The following is a 22,640-nucleotide window of genomic DNA, read 5'->3' as shown; positions in this document are numbered from 1 at the left end:
GCTACGAAATCCTTGAAGAAGAGAATGGGATTATGGACGATCAGACCCAGTCTGGATACTGGTAGCGTCGCTCCTTACTCTGAGTACTCTGAGGACTCTAAGAACGCCCAGTTATGTCCAGTCACGTCCAGTCGAGAGGCTAATCTGCAAAGAAAGAGACAGGACCAAGCGCGGAATAGAGCCGTGTCAGAGCCGAGGCGATTCTGCGACCAGGTGTAGGGGATGAGCACGTCCAGGTCAAGCTCTCGCCTCTCAACGCACGGCGGTGCACGGCAGTGCAGCGGCCTGACGTAACGGGGGGTCCAGTCCATCGCGCCTTCCTGTACTATCCGTGGTTCTATTATGGTTGGGGAATCAGATGCAGTGCGTTGACCGTTTGCAAACCTGGGGATGGATTCCAACCCCAGGTTGTTGGCCGGTGGGCAGACCGTTCCTGGCGCCCGGGCGGCTGGAGAATTGGCCACGAACGAGCGAGCCACTGCGACTGCCTGTCGAATGGCGGATGGCGCCGCATTGTCTGGGAGTCGGCTAAAATATGGACAGGAGAGGCGACCAACTCCAGAGGCAGAGCTGGCTAAGCTGTGGGGATTCCGGGGCCGCAGTTGTGGGGGATTTTCGTGGAGCCTGTAAGCAGAGTCCAATCAGGGCGACAGTAATGCCCAGGTAAGATTGTCCCTGACTGTCTGGGGTTCTGGAAACGGGCGAAACGAGGAAACGAGCCAACGAGCCCAACGACCCGACTCCTAACGAGCCCGAGCACCGACGCATTAGATGCACTAGCCCAGCCCGCCCATCATTATTCTTCGCATTATTCCTCTGCACAAGCTCCCAACCGGAACTGAGTCCTCCGCCAACGGCGTACTGCAGGAGAATCATGTGTTCACGGTCGCCAACCTGTCAGAATACCCCAGACTTTCGCTCCGACTGGTTGTGCGGCCAGAATACCTGTCAAGCTCATCTCCCAAGGCTATCAAACAGCGTTCATCCCCGTTCCCATTGACGAGCCCGCTGATCAGGCCTCCTTGGTACCACTTGGGCCACTTGGTACCGACTAGGTACAGCCTAGGGACAGCACCCCACGCTATGACGTCGAGGTTGGAGCCGTGCCCTGTGCGCTGCAGATGCCTATTGTCCATCTTCGGACTTTCGCCCGACTTAGTCTCCTACTTGTGAAGGCTAATATATTCCGGAGTAGACCACGGTTCGATGCTACGTGAGGCCCTGGCGGGAAAACTCCGGCAACTGCAGACACTTGAGTTATTTTCTTCTTTTCTAGTTTTAACAAGTGCTGCAGACTCGCCATCGCTCCGTCGATCCCGCTGCAGAGGTACAGACTACCCAAGACTACCCAATTACTCAAGACTACTCAAAGCTCTCAAAGACTATTCTGGGTACTCTCAGTGCAGGCCAGATCCACAGTAATCAGCATACGTCGAGTATAACTCCGAAGACCAATGGACGATCGGTGCTAATCTACTCCAAACATCCTTATCGATCTGGACGCTGGGCTAGCGGGCTACAGTCGCGCTGGGCTACAGTCGATCTGCGTTGCCCCATACACTAGAGAATAGAATGAGTCCTCCGCCTGCTATACTTCACCCGCCGTTAGGAGTTCACTACTACAAGAATCGCGGTCTCGATACCGAGACCGTACGCACCGTACAGGCCGTACGGCTGTACGGTCAATACGGGGCCGCCACTTTTGGACCGCCAACCACACCATAACCTTGATCCCCGCACCTGCATTGTGATTGGCCAGGGCTGGAAGGGGCATCCTTACTTGATTCTCCATGGTGCAGATTTAGCGCGCAGCGTTGAGTGACTTGCATTAGACGGGCCAGTCACAGCTGCCCATATAGATTCATGACTCCATGTGGATACAAGCGTCCATCCAGAAGCATTCCAACTTGCTCGCTGTCGTTGCTCGTCCTGGTGCAGCTCCAGGGCCTGGGCCGCCAGCATTTGTAATCTCGTCAGAAGACATACTCCGTCCTAATTACGCGCCGGGCCCGCGAGAGCCCGCGAGATTAGCCCCAAAAGGAAGGAAGCTCAATTTAGTATGCAATGGGCTGACGGTGCATGATCGTCAGCTCGTTGCGGCAACAACTATGACATCGACTGCTCCAAATCGGTTTCACTTGAGAAGCAGTAGTCCATGACCACAAAGTACTAGAACGGGCGTCGGGCACCGGGCGTCAACGAGCCCACTCCGTCGTCTCAGGGGCCGTCACAGTCCAGTGGACTGCAGAGTATTTGTGCTGCAGGGTATACTTCATCCAGATATAGACCGGGATCTACGTACCCAAGAAGCTCGTCGAGCTGCAGACGTAGCTGCAAGAGCTCAAGCTCACCAACAGAACACCCGTCAACCAGTTCGTTCCAATTCCCGCACGATGGGCCAACGTCGCAGCGCTGCAGTTGTATGCAGTTATCCGCAAACACTGGATCTACGCGCATTATCATTATCACAATCTGTCTTGCCATGGTGACACTCTGCAACACCTTCCGTCTCCAATTCCCGGTTCTCTGCGGGCCCAAGAGGGTAGTGGCCCTTTGTTCCTCCTCAATTGGACGACGGGGACGGGTGCTAATGCAGTCGAGCTGGAACTTGCCGGCCCGGCATACATTAGCGCATCTTATCTATCAGTCATGTTACGTTTATCACATCAGTTTCACAGTTTCACCTGGTATGGCACGACCGTACAACCATTTGACTACAACCCACCTAGGCTGCTAGCCGTTCTGCATAGTTACGGGGCATTCGTCATATCGGGATCGACGGGCAGGAATCTAGGCTGCGTGAGTTGTCGATTACCAGTCTGGATCTTTTCGGTGGAGTTACACTGGACGGAGTGCAGAGGGCGCAGTAGGACAGCGACGGAGTCGCGGATCGGATCGTCACTGGGTATGTAACAAGTGACATGTCACTTGCGAGATATCGAAAGAGAGTAAACGCGATCTGCAGAGTACATTAAAACCTGAGATCATGTAATCCTGTCCCTCTATTGGGGATCGCCGAGGAAATTCTTACCGGAATTGATTTCCAAGCGCAAAGTCCTGATGCATGATGTCAGGGCCGTTATCATTATGCATTTACACAGACATGTGCCGTCAAACATGGAGCTTCATCAGCTCCATTCCAGCGCCACGTATGTCAGGTAGCTTGCGTATTAGTTCTTGGGTTGGGTGGGCAACATACTAGAGAAACGGTCCTTAGCTTATCCAGTTTCGAGGAACATGCAGGCTAGAGACATGGACGAGTAGTTAGGGCTCTGGGTCCTGCGTTGGATAGCTGAAGGCTGCATTAAGGACACCTGGTGCTATTCAGCCGAACGGCTCTGCAATAGGATGTTCAAAACCCTATCAAGTTGTTTTTGATATATTTAGAAGCGGTTGCCCAGGTAGGGTTAGGTATCGCTGAGTCTGTGAATCTTTTTGCAGCAAACAATGTATCGTTAGAACTACTAGACTGCTAAAACCCTTCAAGCGATGATAGAGCCATGAAACTTCCTAACGCATCTTAACCCCCAAGGCTTCATTTGAAACAAAGTGCGATCCCCCAGCACATCGATACCCAGTCGCTTGCTTGATCCACTGAAACCCTGCAACACACCTGCCCATATGCCGCAGCTTCTGCTGGATTTGCTGCTCTTTGCGTCTAGCCTGTTCTTCTGCCTCACGTATCTTGCGTAGTCGTTCCAGTTCAGCGCGTCTCTTCAGCTCTTCGAGACGTCGTCGTTCATGCTGTTTCTTGGCCTCGTCGTCGGGCTCGGAAGCTTCTACTGGCGGGTCCGGTAGCTCAGCGACAGCCTTTTCAGCTGCACGCTCTTCATGAAGGAGCTTTTGGTACTGTTTCTCTGCTGCCTCAGCGGCTTTCTTGTCCTGCTGCAATTGGTGCCACACATAGTCTGGGACGCCGTCGTCTCGTGGGACAACATCCGAAGAAGTTTCGGAGCCCAGAGCGGTAGGATCTTCCTCTTTCTTTTCTTCGTGAAGCGTGGGCGGGTTTGAAGCTGTAGTCAACACTGGTGGCGCCGTTGTTCTCCCAAAAGACTGCGCTTGTAGGAGGTTGGCGATTGGATTTCTCGGCGCGGACTGCGTCGCTTCTCGATTTGTTCGTTCAGATATCATATGGTCAACGTGGCAGAGAATCAGCTCCTCGCTCACGGACACGTTTTTGTTCTGCATCTTCTGGATAGCGACTCTAAAGATTGTCTTTGCCAGCGTCTGAACGTCACGAGCATTGGCCCAGTTTGCGGTGTGGATGAGGGACTGGAATAGATTCAACAACTTCTTCTGGAACAACGAACTTGGAGAGTCCAATGCATCCAGATCGAAACTGTTGACTTTGGGTAAGAAGTCGGCCTTTCGCTTCTGGAGTAACTTGGTGAGAAGTTGGAGGCAATCGGCAGGAGCGAGTCCATTGAATTCGAGCTCCTCTGGAAATCGACTAGTGAGGCCAGGGTTGATGGTCATAAGGCGATTGATATCATTGTCGTACCCCGCCAGAATAATGATAAGCTTTTGAAAGAACTTCGGCTTAGTGATGCAGTCCACGATTTCGTCCATAGCCTCCTTTGCAAATTGCCCTTCTGCGAGTCGGTACGCTTCATCAATAAGAAGGACCTTGCCAAGCGACTTTTCCAGCAGTTCCTGCGTCTTGGGTCCAGTGTGACCGATATATTGCCCTATTAGATCGGTTGCTGAGCTTTCGATAACCTCCGCAGATGACAGCAGACCCATATCATAGTACACTTTGCCCATCTTCCTGGCCGTGCTCGTTTTGCCAGTGCCTGGCCTCATTAGTAACTGTATTTCGAAGGCTCCTGCTGACTTTACCTGGGGGACCGCGGAAAAGGAAGTTGAAAGGGACGTGCTCCTTAGGGTCCATATCCAATTCTCGCATATTCTTGACTGACTGGCGATAGCCTTCAAGCTTACTGATGATTGACTCACACCCAACAATGTCTTGAAACAGCATCGGGATATTCGTCTCCGCCCCCTCGCCACGATTATATTCAGGATCCAAGTCTTGCGGTTCAAAGTAGTCGAGAGCAAGATTTCCCTTCTTAGATGAACGTCGTTGCTGCTGCCGGACCTTGGCGCCATTCAACATGATATCGATTTCTCCTGCGTTTCCAAAGTTTGGACGGTTGCGAGCACGCGAGAGAATCTCCATGGCTACCTTCGTTCCCTTTTCCGACGTGACAAAGCCCTGCTCCTTCAGCTTCAAGTCGAGGATCTGTCTCAGTTCAGTATCCGAGAAATCGTCAAAACCAAAGGCGTTATCTGGAGAGAATCGCCTCGACAATCCGGGATTAACATTCTGGAACATCTCCCTCATTTGCTCTTCATATCCAAGTAGAAGAACACAACGATCGTCTCCAGGGACACCTTGGACTTCTGCAACGATTGTGTCTATCACAGCTGTCTTGAACTGGTTTGAATTTGAACTGGCAGGATCACGAGTACCGCCTCCGTAAAGACCATAGGCCTCGTCGATGACAAGGACCTTTCCGAGGGTAGAAGCCAGAATACCCTTTGTATTCTGCTCAGACCCCCCCGTCACGCTGCCAATGAAATCTGCCGGGTTCTTGACAATAACTAGTGGCCAAGAGCAGGTTAGTATACAGTTCCCTGGTAGTCATGATTTTGTACTAAGTTCCTCACCTTCTCCATTAGAAAGATACCCAAGGTCAACGAGGATTTGCCCGTAAAGCTTCGCCACTGTCGTCTTACCAGTTCCGGGGGGTCCTAGAAACACTCGATTAAGTGTGAACTCCACCAGTGGCTTTTCATTGAGCTCCCGTTCATAGTTGTTCTGCATGCTCTCCAGCAAAGCCTTGACTGTAGCTTTGACCGACGTCAAACCAATCATTGACTGCAGCTTCTTCCAAGCAGAACAGTTGCGAAGCGCGTTGCTCGGTTCCGGGCCGATGAGATCTTCCTTGGTAAGGAGCAGATCGTCAGAGAAGGTTTGATTTTTTCGTTCTTCAGCGAGGCGCTTTGCCTGGCGCTCTAAAATGCGATCAAAGACATTTTCCACCGTTCTGGCGTTGCCAAAGCCTTCGTGGCCTCGTTGTTTGCTAATACGCCGAGCAACAATGCGACAAAATAGGCCTCCCATTCCACCAGCAACCTTCATCCGACGGCCAAATTTCGTCTTGATTCGGTACTCAAAGATTCGTCGTAGCTCCTGTTCATTGTAGTCTTCAAACACGAATTCGTGCGGAAATCGACTGGGTAGTCCAGGGTTATGGACGAAGAACTTCTCCATCTGTCTGCGATATCCTGCGAGCACCACTACCACTTTTCCGGTTAGGTTTTCGATCTCTGCGAGCAGAAAATCAAGAACTTGAGAGCCTTGGCCATTGGACTGCGCCAATTGATATGCTTCGTCGATAAAAAGCACGCCACCACCCTTGTTGAGTATTTCATTGATCCGTTTTTCGCAACCTGACACGCCGCCGTTCGACAGTCGGGACCCAGTAGTCTCGATAATAGAGCTACCAGGAATAATGCCCATGGCTGTGAGAAACTTCGCGTAGAGGCGTGCAACAGTTGTCTTTCCTAGAGTCTGTGTTAGGATTTTAACAAGTCTGAGAAATGTTTAGGCTTACCTGTTCCTGGGTTCCCCAGTAGCACTGAACCGAACCGTTCTCCTTTCAAGTCGACGTTTTGTCTAAGTGCAGTGTCAACCTTGGACTTAATGGAGAGGAATTTAGTCTTGATGCTTTCAAGGCCGATCATGCCCATTAACTTGTCAAGCTCGTCGCTTTCGGCTCCTTCATAGTCTTTCTGATATTGCCAATCTTGCCCAGCGGATGATAATGCTGTCTCAACGTCAGGACTATTTGCGCTTGGCGGCCGATTAGGCTCGGTTTGCTCTGCTTCGTGGCTGGGCTCTTGACGGACTGTTACTTGAGAGTTTGGTCCTTGAGTAGCTGGGCCAAAATCCCTGACTTTGCTAGCATCCGGAGAAACACTGAAGCGTTGAAGTGCATGAAACCTCATCTTTTCAAGATCACCACGATGCTGCATTAAAATGCGCTGCCGCTCCTGTTCATCTCGGTCTTCTTTCTGGAGCTGTCTTTCATGTGCGATCTCCTCCTGTAATTGAGCCAGCTGACGAGCGTATTCTTGCCGTTTCCGCTCGCTCTGTAACTCAAGGTCCATGTCTCTCTGCCGCCGGCGTTCTCGCTCTTTATCTTCTTCAGCACAACGGTGACAGGGTTCTTGCTGCCGGAAACAAGGCCTCTTAAATTGATGGTCCCTTGTACAAGTCCATTCTATGACCTTCCGACATTTCATCTTGGAATGGTCCGATAGTCGATGGCATTTGTGGGGACAGTCGTGTAGTCCGCAGTTGAGCTTAGTCCCACTGACGACAATTAGCCCACTATTTCACGTTGAAAGCAAATGGGAAACGTACCAAGGCTCGTCACATCCTCCATCCGGACATATTTTGTTGAAGTCTTCGGGAGTTCGGAGCACTGCCATCCGCTGAGGATGTTGCTCACATTTGACGGGAAGTCCATCATACAGATATCCGCTGGTCTGGAGTTGATCAATAAACGGCTTCCAAACTTCTTTGCCCTTTCGGCTATTTGTGAAAGTTTTCGAGTTCCCGATCATAATCAGGACATCTCGGGCACGGGAAAGAAGCACGTTCAGTCGTTGCGGTGCTGACATAAACCCAATATCGCCGTCTTTGTTACTCCTGGTGAGGGTGGCAATGACGATATCGCTCTCTTCACCCTGATAGTTATCTGTCCATTTTCATCAGCAGAATTTGACTTTTAGAGGGTATATCAAATGCATACCTATGGTCGACAGCTTGATAGGATTTTTGATATGTTGGGCGCTTGCATGGGAAATCAGGCCGGCTCGGACTAGGTCATACGAGTCAAGATCGTTCAGAACCGGGTCTGTGTCTTTCCTCAATTCTTCACGGAGCAAATGTAGTTGGCCAAGATATGGTGTAAGAATAACGAGTTTATCTGTTCCGTAGCCCTGTTGACCGAGATATTTGACAATCTTGAGGACTAGCTTCACTTCAAAAGTGTTTTGCTTACTTCCCTTGCCGCCATCGCCGTCTCTGTCTGATACGCCATGAAGGAGCCCTTCTGGTTGACTGTGGTCAATGAATACGACTCGATTCTGTAGTCCTCTTGGTGCTGCGCGGTTCTTTGTCTTGTCACCGTCCAGAAGATCCGGATAGGTCAGCCTTCGCACGAGCGCTGAGATCTCAGGAGCCATGCGGTGCTGTTTCGCCAGGGTGGAATGTGGGTATCCTGACTCTACAAGCCGTTCGAAGAGAGACCGGTTCAGATCGTACCCGGAGCCTTTCTCCACAGACAAAGCGTAGTTGTTGATTTTCGGTCGCAGCTGCTGATGGTCTCCTATCATAATCAGTTGTTTGGTATGGGATCCAAGAGCGGTAAGGACATGGGACTCCAGAATCTCTCCTGCCTCCTCTAGTAGAACAACACCTGGCGAGATCGTGCCGAGAACGCTCGCATTCATCGCGGCTGCAGTTGTTGTGCATCCAATTATTCGTTTCGATAGCAGGACATCGCGGGTCCTCTCGTTCCACATCTCATCCAGTTTCTCCTGGCACCTGTCCAGTCTGGCTATTAGGCCTTGAACATTGACCACATGCTCTTCAAGAAGCTTTCCTTTCCAGTATGCTATCTTCTCTTGCCGGATTGCCTTATCCATCTCCCACACTCGACGAGCTTCAGCACTGAGGTGACTGAGAGAGGGTAGAGAATTATGTTTCCCATAAGCCCATTGATCGTATAGGTACTGGCTAGTGATTGGCTTTTTGCCTCTGCCAACAATCGTCATTCCGTCAGGATCACGCGGTGGTACAAAAGCTTCGAAAAACTCAGGCTCTTCGAACTCAAGGTATTCCTGAAGGGTGTCATAATTTAATTTGAAGCCGGAGTAGGCACTGAAAGCCAGGTCAAGCTCTTCACGATTGTCACTGGCTTTGCTCTTCAACTTGTCAATGATGCTCCAAGTGGCTTTGCTCCTCCGGGGGTAGATGGCTTGCTGCGCAGAAAGTCTGAGCGGTTTGGTTCGCTGGGATGATTTGGATCCTAAACGAACAATGGCCGAAGCGTCAATGCCAATATCCATTAAATCTTCAAGGAACTGGTCCAGAGCATGATTTGTATAGCACATCACCAAGATAGTCTCGTTGCTGTGCTTGTACAACGCCTTCGCTATAAGAGCGCCAACAAATGACTTCCCCGTTCCTGTCGAACTATTAGTCATTAAACGTTAAACGCAAAGATCAATTTCTACCTGGTGGTCCTTGAATAAGACTAACTCGTTGCGCGAGCCCGGATAGCAAAGACTCCATCTGTGAAGGGTCTAGGGAGAGAGGTTTTTCAGTCCCGAGTATGTCCTGCAGTGTCCTTTCCTGATCGCCTAAAGACTCAATCACATTTAAAGGGATAGTCCCTGATGGAGCAGCGACGTCAACAGGTTGAAATCCCAACAGCTCTTCTGCGAGGGGGAGCTCGATTTTCTCTTGAAGTTGTCTCAGGATCGGCTCGTAGGCGAAGACTGGAGCATCAACCAGCAGAAAGCGAATATCGTCGTAAAGTTTAAAATAGGATAAAGTCTTTCTAACAGCCTCATCTCCTATCACGCGTAACACGACACTAGGAGGGCTTTTGAGCAAGTAATCGATTTGCCTATCCACCGTCGCGAAAGAAACAATCTCCTCGCCCCTTATTAGACATCCAAATGACCCATGTCGAAGAAAGCTCTGTTCGTTCTCGAGAAATGCTTTTCGTGCATCGCGGTCCCTGCTCTTGAGTTGCACTAATCCTCCTAGGCACGAAATCACTAGAGAACAGGGAGAGCCTCTCTTATCAGTACCGTAAAACACCTCTACTAAATCCAGCTTCTCGAGCACCGTGGCCGTGCGGCGTTTTTGCTTCTTTCCGCGAGCGACCAGAAACTCCTCGCGTATCTCGGACAACATATCTTCCCGAAGAAGGCGAAACTGGTTATCGAGATGCGCCGCTGGGCGGGCATCCTCAGCCAGCTCTCGAATCTCGTCGGCACGACGATAGAAAGGTTTCTCTTTGGAATGGAATTCTCCGGAGGTTGGATAGATTGCAATACGGCGGAAGTCGGCGTGGTCATTGTCGTGTCGACCCCCCGGAATGTGGTCCAATTTATGAACAACCATGTTGCTTGCTTTGATCTGTAGTATATGCTGCAATTTATGACCATATCTGCGAGTCTCGGGCGATAACGATCGGAGCAGGGCGCCATTGTCGGCCACCTTTTGAGCGTCAGCGACCACATTGATCTGGCTGACGGACGGATGTGCGAGCAGCTCGATCAACAGCCATGCGAAAGCTTCCATTCCTCGTTCTGTAAGCAGTTCATCTTGTGACGCCCGCATGAAGGCGTTCCAAACAGTGGGCGGTTCGAAAATGAGTTCCAACAGCTCCTGCAAAAACTGGCCGTTGCATCTGCTCTTGACGCTGGGTTGGGCAAGGTAGAGGATAAACAGAGAGGTATAATTGTTCAGAAACTCAGGGCTGATATCGAGACGAATTCCAGCGTGAATTGCACTTCTTGCTGGAGGGCTCGCGATGATTCGTTCGATACAGGCTGCATGATCGGTTTGCTCCTGGATAGCTTCTAGCAGCAACGTAAAGTTCTCGACAGTTGAGACAGGCCGCTTTCCACTGAGAATCAGGGTAAAGAACTTTGCAAGCCTTTCACTTCGAGATGCCATTTTGCAATGCGTGGTAACTGGTGGTGTCCGGTAAACCGAGTAGAAAGACGTTGATAGGGAAATGTTGTGACTGACAGAGAGGTGCAGTATTAACCCTGCAATAAATAATTATCCAAAACACAAACGGCACAATCAAAGGCTGAATCGGCTTTGTGGTTGCGAAGCAAGGCTGTGAGGAAGGCTGTGAGTCTACTTTGCAACAATTTCCAATCGATCAGTCTCTGTGCCGCAGAAGCAGCAAACGCCGTTGGCCAATGGAGGGAGAGTGAAGGCCAACCAACTGACGATAGTGAATGAGAACAAAACCCAGAAAAAGGCTGAATTAGGCAGAAACATCTACAGCTCCAAAGATAAAAAGCAGTGGATTGAGCTTTCGGCCTTCTTCTTTTCGTCTTTCAGATACTCATATATCCTCATACCCAACACCTCTACCTTGCAGTAAAGAGTATACCACCACTGACGACCTCAAGCGTCATAACACCGCCATGGCAGATCGCAGACGCGAAACGATCCGTGGATGGGGTAGAGGCAGAGGCAGCTGGAGGCATTCAAGGAAATCGAGAGCTGACGCCGAGCCGAGTGCGCCAGCTGTAGGACCATTATTATCAACAATCACGAGAGAAGAGCTTGACAGCACCATAACCTCATCGTCTGGCAAAGAGTCCCCCAAGATCACAGAATGCAGACTGGTAGGGTCTTACAACTGGTTGAACCGGAAAAGCCCCACGATCCTTGTCCCGGGTAAGCGTGAGCACAGGCAAGAGAGAAGGCCCTACCTTCGACACGATGCTTACACTCAAATCCACAGGTGCCCCTCCAGCATGGAAACCCACAGGCACATCGGAAAGATTATCCCAGGATAATGGAACGTACTTTCGCGATCAAAATGCGGCTAGATATGCCGCCCATGTTTTCCAGCCCGCATCAGAATCGATCCTCAACCAGGACCCAGGTTTCGACTTCACCCAGATTGATATCGTGGCTTGCAACAGTACATTGAGTAATCTACGTCGATTCGTCGCAGAGCCAGACAAACAATTCAGATTCGTCGTGGAGGCGGTTGGCTCGACAGTCTTTTTTGTGCGACGCGAGAACTCGCCCACGCAGACTTTATCCAACGTTGTTGGCTTCGGACATACTTTTCCAGAGGCGAACACTACCTGGGGTTCCGACGTCAAAGGGTCTGAGTCGCATCAGCGAATCCTCCAGTATCGCTTTGCGGGCCTGTCTTGCCTCGTCCGTCACGGAGGCGATGGGTACCTTCCTCAACTTTATCAACCTCGCGGTCCGCGAGGCGAGCCCGTAGCGACTACTCCTGAAGATTTGATCGCATCTTTCAACCAGGCCTCAGTCAGTACAGTCAGCCCTGAAGGAGAGCAAGCGCTTCGCATCGAATCCGGAGGGGAACTAGTTCCGCAGTCTGCCATGTTCGATCTGAAAACCCGGAGCGCGACGAAGCAGTATTCGAATATACTGAGAGGAGAGCTTCCCCGGCTATGGATTGCACAGATTCCAAACTTTGTCGTTGGCTTCCACACGAATGGGAAGTTTCACGATATACGCGTCGAGGATGTTCGTGAAGAGGTACGAAAATGGGAGGAAAGGAACGAGGTCCAGTTGCGGAAACTGTCGACTCTGATGGAGCTCCTGATCGAATTTGCCCATGGCCAGCCAGACGGAAGATTTGAGGTCGTATACAATGGGACGGAGGGGAACGGCGAGTTAGAATTGAGGGAGGTCGGGGGCGAGGTGAATTGCTGCCTTTCGGATGCGATGAAACGGCGTTGGACAGTGGGACATCTTGATGGGACAGGTAAAGAGAAGGAGGAAGAGCGTGAGGAAGTGGATGATAGCTGGCAGAGTAAACAAATAGAGTGGAAGGACTCAGAATGGGGTGATGGGTCGGAGTCTGAGAAGGATTTCACGGCCTGCTCTGCGTCTACCTGCGGCTACTGCGGCCACTGCGGGTACTGAGCGTGTTATTCATAAACCTGCCCTGCTGTTAACGAAGTCGGTTTTCTATCTATCCTAGTCTTGTCAATCAATTTTATTCACTGCCAATGTTTCACGGCCACTGCCCTCTGAGCATCGTTCCACCTCGTGAAGGGATCTCATAAAGATCTGTATAAGAACCAGAACGTTACCCTGCAACAGGAATGCTGATCAGTCTAATGTTCATGTTCTAGGCGGACCTCGTCAGTCTTGTTACCCAGCAGCTGCAAAAACTACAGGCGAGCCTTTTTTCCTCCCTTTTTTTTTCCCTCGATTCATTCAGAAGAGCTGAATTCAGAATTTCAGAGGACAAGCCAAGCTGTGCATCGGCTTGCAGATCAGAGCTCGAACGGCGTGATACTTCTTGGTTTGTATCGCCATATATTAGCCAAGTTCCATGGATTGACGTTTTCCTCTCGCGCGAAATCGGCACCGAGTGTTACTATACGACCAAGAACACAATTCTGCGACAACCTCGCCGCATAAGCAAGATGGGCCTATGAATCTCCACCGAGATGCATTATAGTCCAGGCCTACCACCGAAGGTACCCCGATTCTCTTCCCGCAATCAGGCCCGTCAGAGATTGAGCAGACCATCAATAAGCCCATCATATGGCCCAGAGCTAGGCCTGTCTAGCAATGCAAGAAGGAAACGGACAATGTAGCAGTGAGAGGGTCATGCAATGAAGTCGACGGAGTCCCTTGCGCCAGTATGGCCATTGTCTCTTTCGCAGTCAGTGCTTCGCTGCTTGGTTCAGCCATCATGTTGTCAGATAAAGGACCTTGTTAAAAATAGAAGCTGGACTGGGTACGAGCACGAGATGCAGAGAGGAGTTGATATCTATCAGCAGCGCAAGCACCGTTTTTAAGTGGAAATGGTGTGCTTCAAGAAAGAAATGTTCAATTTCGGTGATGTTGCTATCAAGCTGAGTCAGTGGTAACTGACACTAGACCATGGCTTTATACATGGTTCTCTGCGGTTCCCTCAGTAGGCAGGTGCGCAATAATGCAGTTGTCAGCCCAACTCGCATATGGGTTGACTTTGGAGCAAAAGCCCACTTCGGGGAGGTATTGCTGATCAAAACGGGCCTTGGAGAAGATTCATATACCGTACAAGTATTGTCGCACGCCATTGAGGTGAGTGGGGTCGGGGAACGTAATGCCTTATCCGCTTGAGCTGAGGTTCTACACGGGATACCACCATTTCACCATCCTTCCAGCGTAAAAGATCTCCCATAGTACTGTCCTGTCTACTGATAACTGCACAGGCAAGCAGCGGTACGAGTTCCGTGGGCATCCCTTGCTTTGCTCCTCAAGTTGATCATGGCTGCCTACGATGGTGCCTCTGTTCTGTGTATCTCCAACCCCAAGGCAATCACGCCATCATAGTGCCAATGACCATAGATAGCCTGAGCGCTAAGACCGGGAAAAATTTATAAAGCCATATACTGATCACTACGGACAAGCTTCGACAAGCTTCCCCTCTCATCTTGGCAAGATAATATGGCATACGAGATAGCCGAGAAAATCGGAGTGCAAGTCTCTCCTCGCGCCGAGGTCGAAAATGACGAAGTAAGAGAGGCTCGTGCAAGATTCGGTGAACTGGGCTTCGAGGAGTATACTCAAGGAGGCCTTGGTCGGCATCTGGGTGTTTTTTCCACGATTCTACTCATGTTTGCTACCCTCCCCCAGCCCCCGGTTTCTTTCGTTCCTTTTACATACAGTGACTTACGGCGCATAGTGTCGGCCGCATCATTGGGACAGGCATCTTCTCCACCCCTTCCTCCATCACCAGCAGCGCAGGCAGCGTCGGTGCCGCCTTACTTCTCTGGGTTCTCGGACTTCTCCTTGCAGGCTCCGGTCTCGCCGTATGGCTTGAGCTGGGCTGCATGATTCCCAGAAGCGGAGGCGAAAAGGTCTACCTGGAGGCCGCGTTTCGCCGACCGAAGCTGCTGATCACAGTGGTCTTTGCCGTTCAGGCTGTCGCCCTGGGGTTTACCGGTACCTGCGCCTGCCCACCACCCTCCTATATCCGCTTCCTATTTGCACGCTGACAGTGACGACAATAGCCTCGGGATGCATCGTGTTCGCATCAAACATGATCGTCGCATCAGGCAAAGAGGCGACCGAATGGGAAAAGCGCGGTATCGCCATCACCGTCATCACCTTCATCACCCTGCTTCACGTCTTTCTGCCCAACTGGGGTGTGCGGGGTATGAACGTCATCGGCGTCGTCAAGGTCGTCCTGCTGCTCTTCATCGTCGTCACCGGCTGGGTGGTTCTCAGCGGTCGCGTGCACAGCATCCCTGATCCGTACGCCAGCTTCCATAATTCTTTCGCTGGCTCCGCAACCTCGAGCAACCTTTATGCTACCGCGCTGTTCAAGGTCCTGAACTCATTTGCTGGGTATGCCATCCTCCATTCGCGCCAGACTGTGTGCCGTATATGCATAACGAGTAGTACTGACAGCAATCCAGCTGGTCAAATGCCGCCTATGTCCTCAACGAGATCCGCAACCCGGTGCGCACGCTCAAGATTGCCGGCCCAACGGGCCTGGGCATCTGCGGCGTGCTCTACCTTCTCGCAAATGTCGCCTATTATGCCGCCGCTACGCCGGAAGAGATCGCCAACAGCGGGACAACTGTAGCTTCGTACTTTATGGGTAAGGTATTTGGAACCGCTGCTGAGCGGGCCTTAAGGTAAGTGACAGCCCGTACCTTCCCCTTTAAGAACAGAATCTAACGAACGATAGCGTCCTCGTCGCGATATCGGCCTTTGGCAACGTCATGACGGTGACGTTCGCCCAAGCGCGCGTCAACCAAGAACTCGCCAAAGAAGGCGTGATTCCCTTCCCGACCTTCTGGGCCTCGTCCTGGCCCTTCGGATCTCCCTCCGCCGGCCTTTTGCTGCACTTCATCCCGTCGCTCATTGTGATTGTCGCAATACCTTTTGGCGACGCCTACAACTTCATTTTGGACCTTGAGGGGTATCCATCATCGATCATTAACCTTCTCGTCGTAGCGGGGTTGTTCTACCTCCGATACAGCGAGCCAAGACTCCCGCGCCCGTTCAAGGTCTACTGGCCCGTCGCGGTTTTCTTCATGGCTGGCCAGGCGTTCCAGGTGGTGGCGCCGTTTATCCGACCGCCTGGAGGCAAGGGGGACACGAGCCTACCGTATTGGCTCTACCCCGTTGTTGGGATTGGGGTGTTGCTTGCAGGCGTTGTATATTGGGGGATTTGGCAGCTGCTGTTGCCGTGGGTTGGCGGGTACAGGCTCGTCCCTGAACATCAGGTTCTGAAGGAAGGGACAACGGTGGCAGTCTATAAGAGGGAGAAGAAGAGTGAGTAGGAAAACATGTGACTAGATCTTTTGGTGAGGGGTTGTTGAAACCACGTAATACCACGTACCTAGCTCAGTGGTTTTACACCTCGTTTGTTTGATCAACAGTCTTGGCAAGAAAGCTAGCTCGTTGTCCCATTGCATTCGAGACCTTATCCAATCCTCATCCTCTCAGACTCGATTCATACAGTTAGCAGCTGAAGAGTTCAGATGTACACTCTCTTTCAACCAGATTCTCCAACTTACTCCATTATTCACTGGGCGAACTGCGGTGAGAAGCCGAGTCCAGACGGACGATGACCAGTCTCCCACCAGACGCTAAAGCGAAAGAATAGCATGCGAGGAATTGCTCTCAGCGAAGCATATGACCGACTGCATTATGCCCTGATCTATGACAGGGCTGAAACTCCCATCCCAGCTCTAGTCTGGATGAAATGGACCAAGGCCAAAGCCTGCCTCTTCGTTGGTCAACACCGGAAAGCGAACACGTAACAATATATCTATACGTAACCAGTTACCTATCAATACCGGTATCGCCAGTCCGGAATGCTCCAACCAGCTACAGCCTGGTCGGTCTCGATCTCGTCCGGTAGAGTATGGAGCATCGCGTGGGTTCGGAGCCGCATCCGATACCCCTATCATCGGGATATTGCAAACGTATCTGGGCCGAAGAGCAGAATCTGGGGATTTAGACGGAAAATAGCGCAATCGTCGACTTCGGCTATTCTTTTTACGAGATCCTGCATGCACATAAGAACTGAGCATAGCTGGCAAGGCTAATCTCAGAGGGGTAATTTCGGGAGAAACCTGGAGAAATGGATCATGCCAGTCCAGGGACAGAGCCAGTCAGCAGTAACGATAATGGTCGGCGACAGCTCTTAGAGCAGCTGTCAAGCAATTTTATAAACATCAACCCCGTGATGCTGATAAGCTATCGAGGGTATCACTTGGCGACTTGGCATCGTTCCCGGCATCGCCATCTCTTTCCTTTTGCAGTTAAGTTCCACTCGTCCCCCGGCCTTCTCCCTATCACCACCGCCTTATGGTATGGAGTAAGGTAATATCGATTGATCAGGGCACGTACAGGGCGTCAAGGGTAGTACAGCTTATAAGGCGCAGCGTCATCTCACGCTAGGTCCCCTCCTTCCCATCATTCCATCAAATATTATAGACTGCAGCATGGAGAAAAAGTTCCCCTCGGTCGAAGACGACCCCGTCGCCAGTGCCGAGGGTACTATAGCCCCTCATAACACTACCAAACGCGGTCTGTCCTCGCGTCATCTGCAGCTCATGGCCATCGGGGGCTCAATCGGAACGGGTCTTTTCGTAGGAATTGGCCAGTATCTGCGCGAATCTGGCCCGCTCTCTGTTGTCCTCGGATACCTCCTTTACGGACTCTTGTTCATTTGGCCGTGCTACTTGTGTGTGGGCGAGATGTGCGCGTACCTGCCCATTCCCGGATCAATATTCGAACTGGCCGCTCGATACGTCGACCCTGCCTTTGCCTTTGCTATGTGAGACCTGACCCCTGCATCCCCTATTGGTGTAGGTCAACGCTAACGGCTCAGGGGCTGGGTGTACTTTTATGCCTGCGTGATGCTGGTCTGCGTCGAGTACTCGTCCGTCGCTACTGTGATTCAGTACTGGAACACAGACGTCAATCCGGCCGTCTGGATCGCCATAGTCATGGTCGTCTGTATCGTCCTGAACATCGTCGCAGTGGAATGGTACGGCGAGAGCGAGTTCATCATGTCCTCTACAAAAGTGCTCCTCCTGCTCGGCCTCGTCTTCCTCACCTTCATCACCATGGTCGGCGGCAACCCCAAGCACGACGTCTACGGCTTCCGCAACTGGACCGACGGGGTCATGTACGAATACTACGGGTCCGGCAACACCGGCCGCTTCCTCGGGCTGTTCAACGTGATGGTCTACGCCGCGTTCTCCCTCCCGGGCCCTGATATGCCCGCCCTTGCGGCCGGGGAGATCCAGAACCCCCGCTACACTATCCCGCGCGTGGTGAAAATGACGTTCTGGCGTATCGTCGGCTTCTACATCATCGGAACCCTTGCTGTCGGCACAATCTGCAACCCCAATGATCCGCGGCTCATTGGCGCCATCGAAGAGGGCTCCGCCGGCTCCGCAGCCTCCCCCTGGGTTATCGGCATAGAGAATCTGGGCATCCACGGCCTGCCCGATCTTATCAACGCACTTATCATGCTGTCCGGTTGGTCCTGCGGCAACGCCTTTGTCTATGTCTCTAGCCGCACGCTGTACTCGCTCGCGAAGGACGGGCAGGCCCCGCGCTTCCTCATCAGATGCACCAAGGCCGGAGTGCCGATCTATTGCGTCGCCGTCGTCTCCCTCATCACCTGCATCACATTTCTAGCGTGTGCGAACTCCACCGTCACCGTATTCAATTGGTTCATCGACCTCACCACCTCCGGCTTGATCGTCACATACACCTGCATGATTGTTGTCTTCCTCTGCTGGTATCGGGCCCTCCGCGCCCAAGGAATCGACCGCAAGACATACCTCCCCTGGATGGCGCCGCTGATGCCATACTGGGCCATACTTGCATTCGTCGTCGGCTTCGCGGTCACCATCTTCAACGGGTTCACCGTGTTTTCGCCCTGGAGCACGCAGGGGTTCGTCACCAGTTACTTTGCCATTGGTTTCTTTATCGTCATGTTTGCCTTCTGGAAAGCCTGGCATCGGACGAGCTTTGTTAAGCCCGCCGAGGCGGATATCTACTCTGGTAAAGCGGAGGTTGATGCGGAGTGTAGGATTTGGGAAGACGGGGGCGTCGAAGAGCTGAGGAGGGCCGAGTTAGCGAGAATGCATTGGGCGAGAAGGTGGTGGGAGAAGATGTGGTAGTTCTGCTTGTATAATACCCTATTATGTCTTCTTGCCATGTACTTCAAATAACTATGAACACCTTTGGACAATCTGTAGTTTATCAGCCTTGACATGTAGGTTTGGAAAGTCAAACTCCAGGACAAACAAGAGATGCTAGGCACGCCGAGAGCGCCAGTCCAACGGACCATCTAGACCAGACCGACGTCCTTTATATTGATTAAACAAGAAGAGACTGGCTTAACAACGGCACATGACCGGTCCGTCCTGTCCAATGCCTTAATCATGCCTCACTTCGATAGAAGTCCACGGTTACGGTGGATCATGTGACGGTGGAAGAAGGATTCCTCAGCACAGGTCTACTAGACTAGACCAAGATGACAGATCGGGAAGGGCTTCAAGGAAAATAACTATACACACTATGGCAATAACAGGTAGACCTGTGACAAAACTCCATTCGCACCTTCGAGGTTGCGTCACTCGAACCTGCAGTATATGTTACGTGGGGTACAATTGCACCGAGCTAATGCCTTGGCTTCAGGATAAGTATGATCAGAAGGATTTCTAGTGCCGCACAGTCCAGTCTAGGCACTTGAGGTTGGATTAGTGTGAGCCAGAGGGTGCAAGCCTAGATCGGTTCTCGGGGCGGGCATACTCTTAGGGCAGCTGTCCCCATATGTCCATCTGGAGATCGTCAAGCTTCCCGACTCAATTATCCCGAGCCCCTCGCCAAGATAATATAGGTAGCTTGGACTGGCGCAATTGGCCAGTGACATTCTCTAGATGCGGAGATTCTCATGGATCGGTCAAATGGTCGGTATAATTCCATTCCGACGAGGAACCCGTATATTATGCGACTATCAGCAATAGAGATCCGGGTTTCTGAGACCGGCATCTGAGACAATCGTTGGATTTCGGCATACAGAACTCGGTTCAAAACGGTCGAAATGCGCGTCCCGGTTGCATTGCTCTACCTTGCCGGTAGTGCTTATACTGTCAGTGCAGCGTCTTACCCTAAGTCCAGATACCTCGAGTCCAGCGACTTTCGGATCAGCATCGACGCCGAGTCCGGTGCATTACTCTCGATCGTCAACCCTCACGACAATGCATCCATGAGCTGGATCAGTGGACCAGAGGATACACCTTGGCAGGCTGTCGGGAGCAGATGGGGGCTCGGCTACGTGGATCTAGGACCGTTGCATCGGAGATTCTGGCAGAATGCAAATGTCACCTTCAGTGACAACAGGATGAGCGCGGCCTACGCATTGAATGGACTGGACGTGGACGTTACAAGAACGCTCAACCGAGACGGTATCTTGGAGGAGTGCTACGTTTTCACCAATACGGGTGCTGAGCCTCTTGCAATGGACGATCAGGGACCCGAGTCCTTTGCGATTTACACCCCCTTCAACGATCACTATACATCCACAACGGATGTCCTGGAACATCGGGCCCATGCACACGTCTGGGCGGACGGCGGGGCCTCGTCTTGGGTCAAGCTCACTCGAATGGGTCTGCAAGGACCGCATCTCGGTATTGTGCTCACGCAGGGCGCATTGCAGGGATATAGTATAGAGGGGAGGAGTAGAGTGACCTTGTCGAACACTCGGGGGATCTTCCTGCTCCACCCGGCCATCCCGACGCTGGAGAGCGGCGGATCCGGTCGAGTCTGCTGGGAGCTGTTTTGGCATGAGGACTGGGATGAGTTCTTTAAAAAGGCTAAGCAGCGGTCCAGTCAGTTCTTGCACGTTACCGCAGACAGATGGACCGCAACAGCAGGCGAAACCGTCAACCTAACCGTTTCCGGGCAAAGAGCGGGCGAGGCAGTGGTCTTTAATGGCCAGGGGGCAGAGCTGCAACTCGTTCCTAGCGGCAATGGTTCATACTCGACAACCATCCAGGCCGATAGGCAAGGAGAGCAGGAGGTGTCCTTCACCGTTGGAGAGAGTGAGGAGCAAACGAACTCCACGGTTACCCTCAACGTCGTCCCCGGTATCGACACTCTCATTGCCAACCGTGTCCAATTCATCACGACAAACCAGCAGCTGAGCACGGAGTTCCCAGACGAGTCAAAAGCGGGTGCGTACGCCGTGTACGATAACCAGATTGAAGGTATCGTCACGTTTGATACCTCTTCTGACCGAAACACCGGCCGCGAAAGGGTTGGCATGGGAGTCCTGATTGCGCGGTGGCTGCAGCAGAATCCGGATCCCAGCCCAGATATTGAAGAATCGCTGAGGATCTACTACGACTACGTCAACAACAAGCTTCAGGAAGCCGACGGGTACGTCCGGTCCTGGCCCATTGGCGCAACGGACCGCTCGCTCCGGCTCTACAACTGGCCCTGGGTGATGCAGCTGCATCTGCAGATGGCCAAGCTGGGCAACAAGGAAGTGACGAGCCACAACGACTACAAGGCCACGCCTAGCCAGCGCCTCCTGGTCACTATCGAGCGGTTCTATGCCGAGCCCGAAGCGATAGACTACTACCCCATCAACCTCCCCATCTACGAGAGCCTGGTATATTTCACCGACACAGGCAACGAAGACGCCGTCGCCCGCCTCCTGACCCTCTTTACAGCGCACGGCAACCGCATCGCCTCCGTCGGGTCCGCCTATCCTTCGTCAGAGGTGAACTACGAGCAATCGATCATCGCGCCCGCAGCCATAATCCTCCTGGAACTATACCGCTCGACAAACGAGAGCAGATGGCTGGACGCTGCACACGGCCACTTCGACCGATTAGAAGCCTTCAGTGGCCGACAGCCGAATTTCCATCTGCACGATGTCGCCATTCGGCACTGGGACGGATACTGGTTTGGCAAGGACCGGATGTGGGGGGATACATTCCCGCATTACTGGAGTACGCTGACGGCGATTGCGATGCATCACTATACAGTGGCCACGGGAGACAAGCACTATAGTCGCCGTGCAGAGGGAATCCTCAGGGCGAATCTGGTGCTTTTCGACGAGGAAGGGAGGGGATACTGTGCTTACATCTACCCGACAAGTGTCGACGGTCGGCCGGGGGGGTATCTGGACCCGTACGCGAACGACCAGGATTGGGCGCTGGCGCATCTTCTAGCCCTAAGAGAAGATGGGATGGGTGAGGGAGACCCTTGAAGAGCAAGGGTCGAGCTTGTCTGGCCGAGCATCAAGAATTATTTAGCCCGATTTATTTAGCCCGGGTGGTGATAGTGGTATGCTGTGTACTAGGCTGACCACTAGGTCTGCATTTATGGATTTTAGGGCTGTTCAATGCATTTATGGACAAGACCAGACATTATGCATTCGAACTGGATAACTGTATGCCTAGACATTTATATAAGTACGAAATGACCAACCTTCAAAAGAAAGAGGACACGCGATTCAATAAACAGGATATAGTTCGAGTACACGCTAACCCCGCGACAAGTGACCAGGGAGTCTACCAGAGAAAACTGATGATCTACAACCCGGTGAAAGAGAATAATGATCGTCTAAAGCTGTTGGGACGAGGTGTCGAACTCACAGTAGAACTGTAGGACGATCTGCCCGCTACTAGGGCAAGAATGGCAGAGGCTTGGCCGGCGCTGGCCACCTTTACAAATCAGGCAGTTAAAATCGCTTGCTGGCCGATCTGCCGTTTAAGGAATGGTGTCTTAGCCAAGGGGCCGGCTTCTTGTCTTTCCTCACGTTCTGGAACTT

At 52.0% G+C, this 22,640-nt stretch overlaps 7 protein-coding genes across 7 annotated transcripts; 6 read left to right on the top strand and 1 right to left on the bottom strand.

Moving 5' to 3' along the window:
• Window positions 1-535: 535 nt before the first annotated feature.
• Window positions 536-1,820, top strand: BDW70DRAFT_167310 (uncharacterized protein; the record flags this gene model as incomplete). The annotated part of the gene is made up of 5 exons (XM_073742194.1): window positions 536-626; window positions 664-688; window positions 786-1,025; window positions 1,056-1,130; window positions 1,176-1,820. The coding sequence occupies 5 exons, from the start codon at window positions 536-538 to the stop codon at window positions 1,420-1,422; spliced, it is 678 nt and encodes a 225-aa protein (XP_073596977.1). The 3' UTR covers window positions 1,423-1,820.
• A 381-nt stretch (window positions 1,821-2,201) lies between these two features.
• On the top strand, window positions 2,202-3,411 carry BDW70DRAFT_134530 (uncharacterized protein). Its single transcript, XM_073736526.1, has one exon. The coding sequence runs from the start codon at window positions 2,423-2,425 to the stop codon at window positions 2,735-2,737; it is 315 nt and encodes a 104-aa protein (XP_073596976.1). The 5' UTR covers window positions 2,202-2,422; the 3' UTR covers window positions 2,738-3,411.
• Window positions 3,412-3,483: 72 nt separating this feature from the next.
• Window positions 3,484-11,146, bottom strand: BDW70DRAFT_167308 (P-loop containing nucleoside triphosphate hydrolase protein). Its single transcript, XM_073742193.1, has 7 exons — window positions 9,313-11,146; window positions 7,824-9,263; window positions 7,433-7,769; window positions 6,621-7,381; window positions 5,671-6,570; window positions 4,840-5,604; window positions 3,484-4,793 (listed from the first exon to the last, which is right to left on the bottom strand). The coding sequence occupies exons 1-7, from the start codon at window positions 10,766-10,768 to the stop codon at window positions 3,511-3,513; spliced, it is 6,942 nt and encodes a 2,313-aa protein (XP_073596975.1). The 5' UTR covers window positions 10,769-11,146; the 3' UTR covers window positions 3,484-3,510.
• Window positions 11,147-11,253: 107 nt separating this feature from the next.
• On the top strand, window positions 11,254-12,742 carry BDW70DRAFT_149598 (uncharacterized protein; the record flags this gene model as incomplete). Its single annotated transcript, XM_073739039.1, has 2 exons — window positions 11,254-11,509; window positions 11,577-12,742. 2 exons carry the CDS (start codon window positions 11,254-11,256, stop codon window positions 12,740-12,742), a joined length of 1,422 nt encoding a protein of 473 aa, XP_073596974.1.
• A 1,358-nt stretch (window positions 12,743-14,100) lies between these two features.
• Window positions 14,101-16,316, top strand: BDW70DRAFT_33295 (amino acid/polyamine transporter I). Its single transcript, XM_073743781.1, has 5 exons — window positions 14,101-14,433; window positions 14,502-14,761; window positions 14,818-15,166; window positions 15,238-15,459; window positions 15,513-16,316. Exons 1-5 carry the CDS (start codon window positions 14,264-14,266, stop codon window positions 16,108-16,110), a joined length of 1,599 nt encoding a protein of 532 aa, XP_073596973.1. The 5' UTR covers window positions 14,101-14,263; the 3' UTR covers window positions 16,111-16,316.
• Window positions 16,317-17,073: 757 nt separating this feature from the next.
• BDW70DRAFT_167304 (amino acid permease/ SLC12A domain-containing protein) lies at window positions 17,074-19,052 on the top strand. The gene is made up of 2 exons (XM_073742192.1): window positions 17,074-17,615; window positions 17,670-19,052. Exons 1-2 carry the CDS (start codon window positions 17,281-17,283, stop codon window positions 18,973-18,975), a joined length of 1,641 nt encoding a protein of 546 aa, XP_073596972.1. The 5' UTR covers window positions 17,074-17,280; the 3' UTR covers window positions 18,976-19,052.
• Window positions 19,053-19,901: 849 nt separating this feature from the next.
• Window positions 19,902-22,204, top strand: BDW70DRAFT_167300 (uncharacterized protein; the record flags this gene model as incomplete). The annotated part of the gene is made up of 1 exon (XM_073742191.1): window positions 19,902-22,204. One exon carries the CDS (start codon window positions 19,902-19,904, stop codon window positions 22,074-22,076), a length of 2,175 nt encoding a protein of 724 aa, XP_073596971.1. The 3' UTR covers window positions 22,077-22,204.
• Window positions 22,205-22,640: the final 436 nt, after the last annotated feature.

This window comes from Aspergillus foveolatus (assembly GCF_047715535.1).
Source record: "Aspergillus foveolatus strain CBS 279.81 unplaced genomic scaffold BDW70scaffold_18, whole genome shotgun sequence".
Classification (NCBI taxonomy): Eukaryota; Fungi; Ascomycota; class Eurotiomycetes; order Eurotiales; family Aspergillaceae; genus Aspergillus; species Aspergillus foveolatus.
The sequence above is the reverse complement of the archived record's forward strand: the minus strand, read 5'-3'. Positions and strand labels throughout refer to the sequence as shown.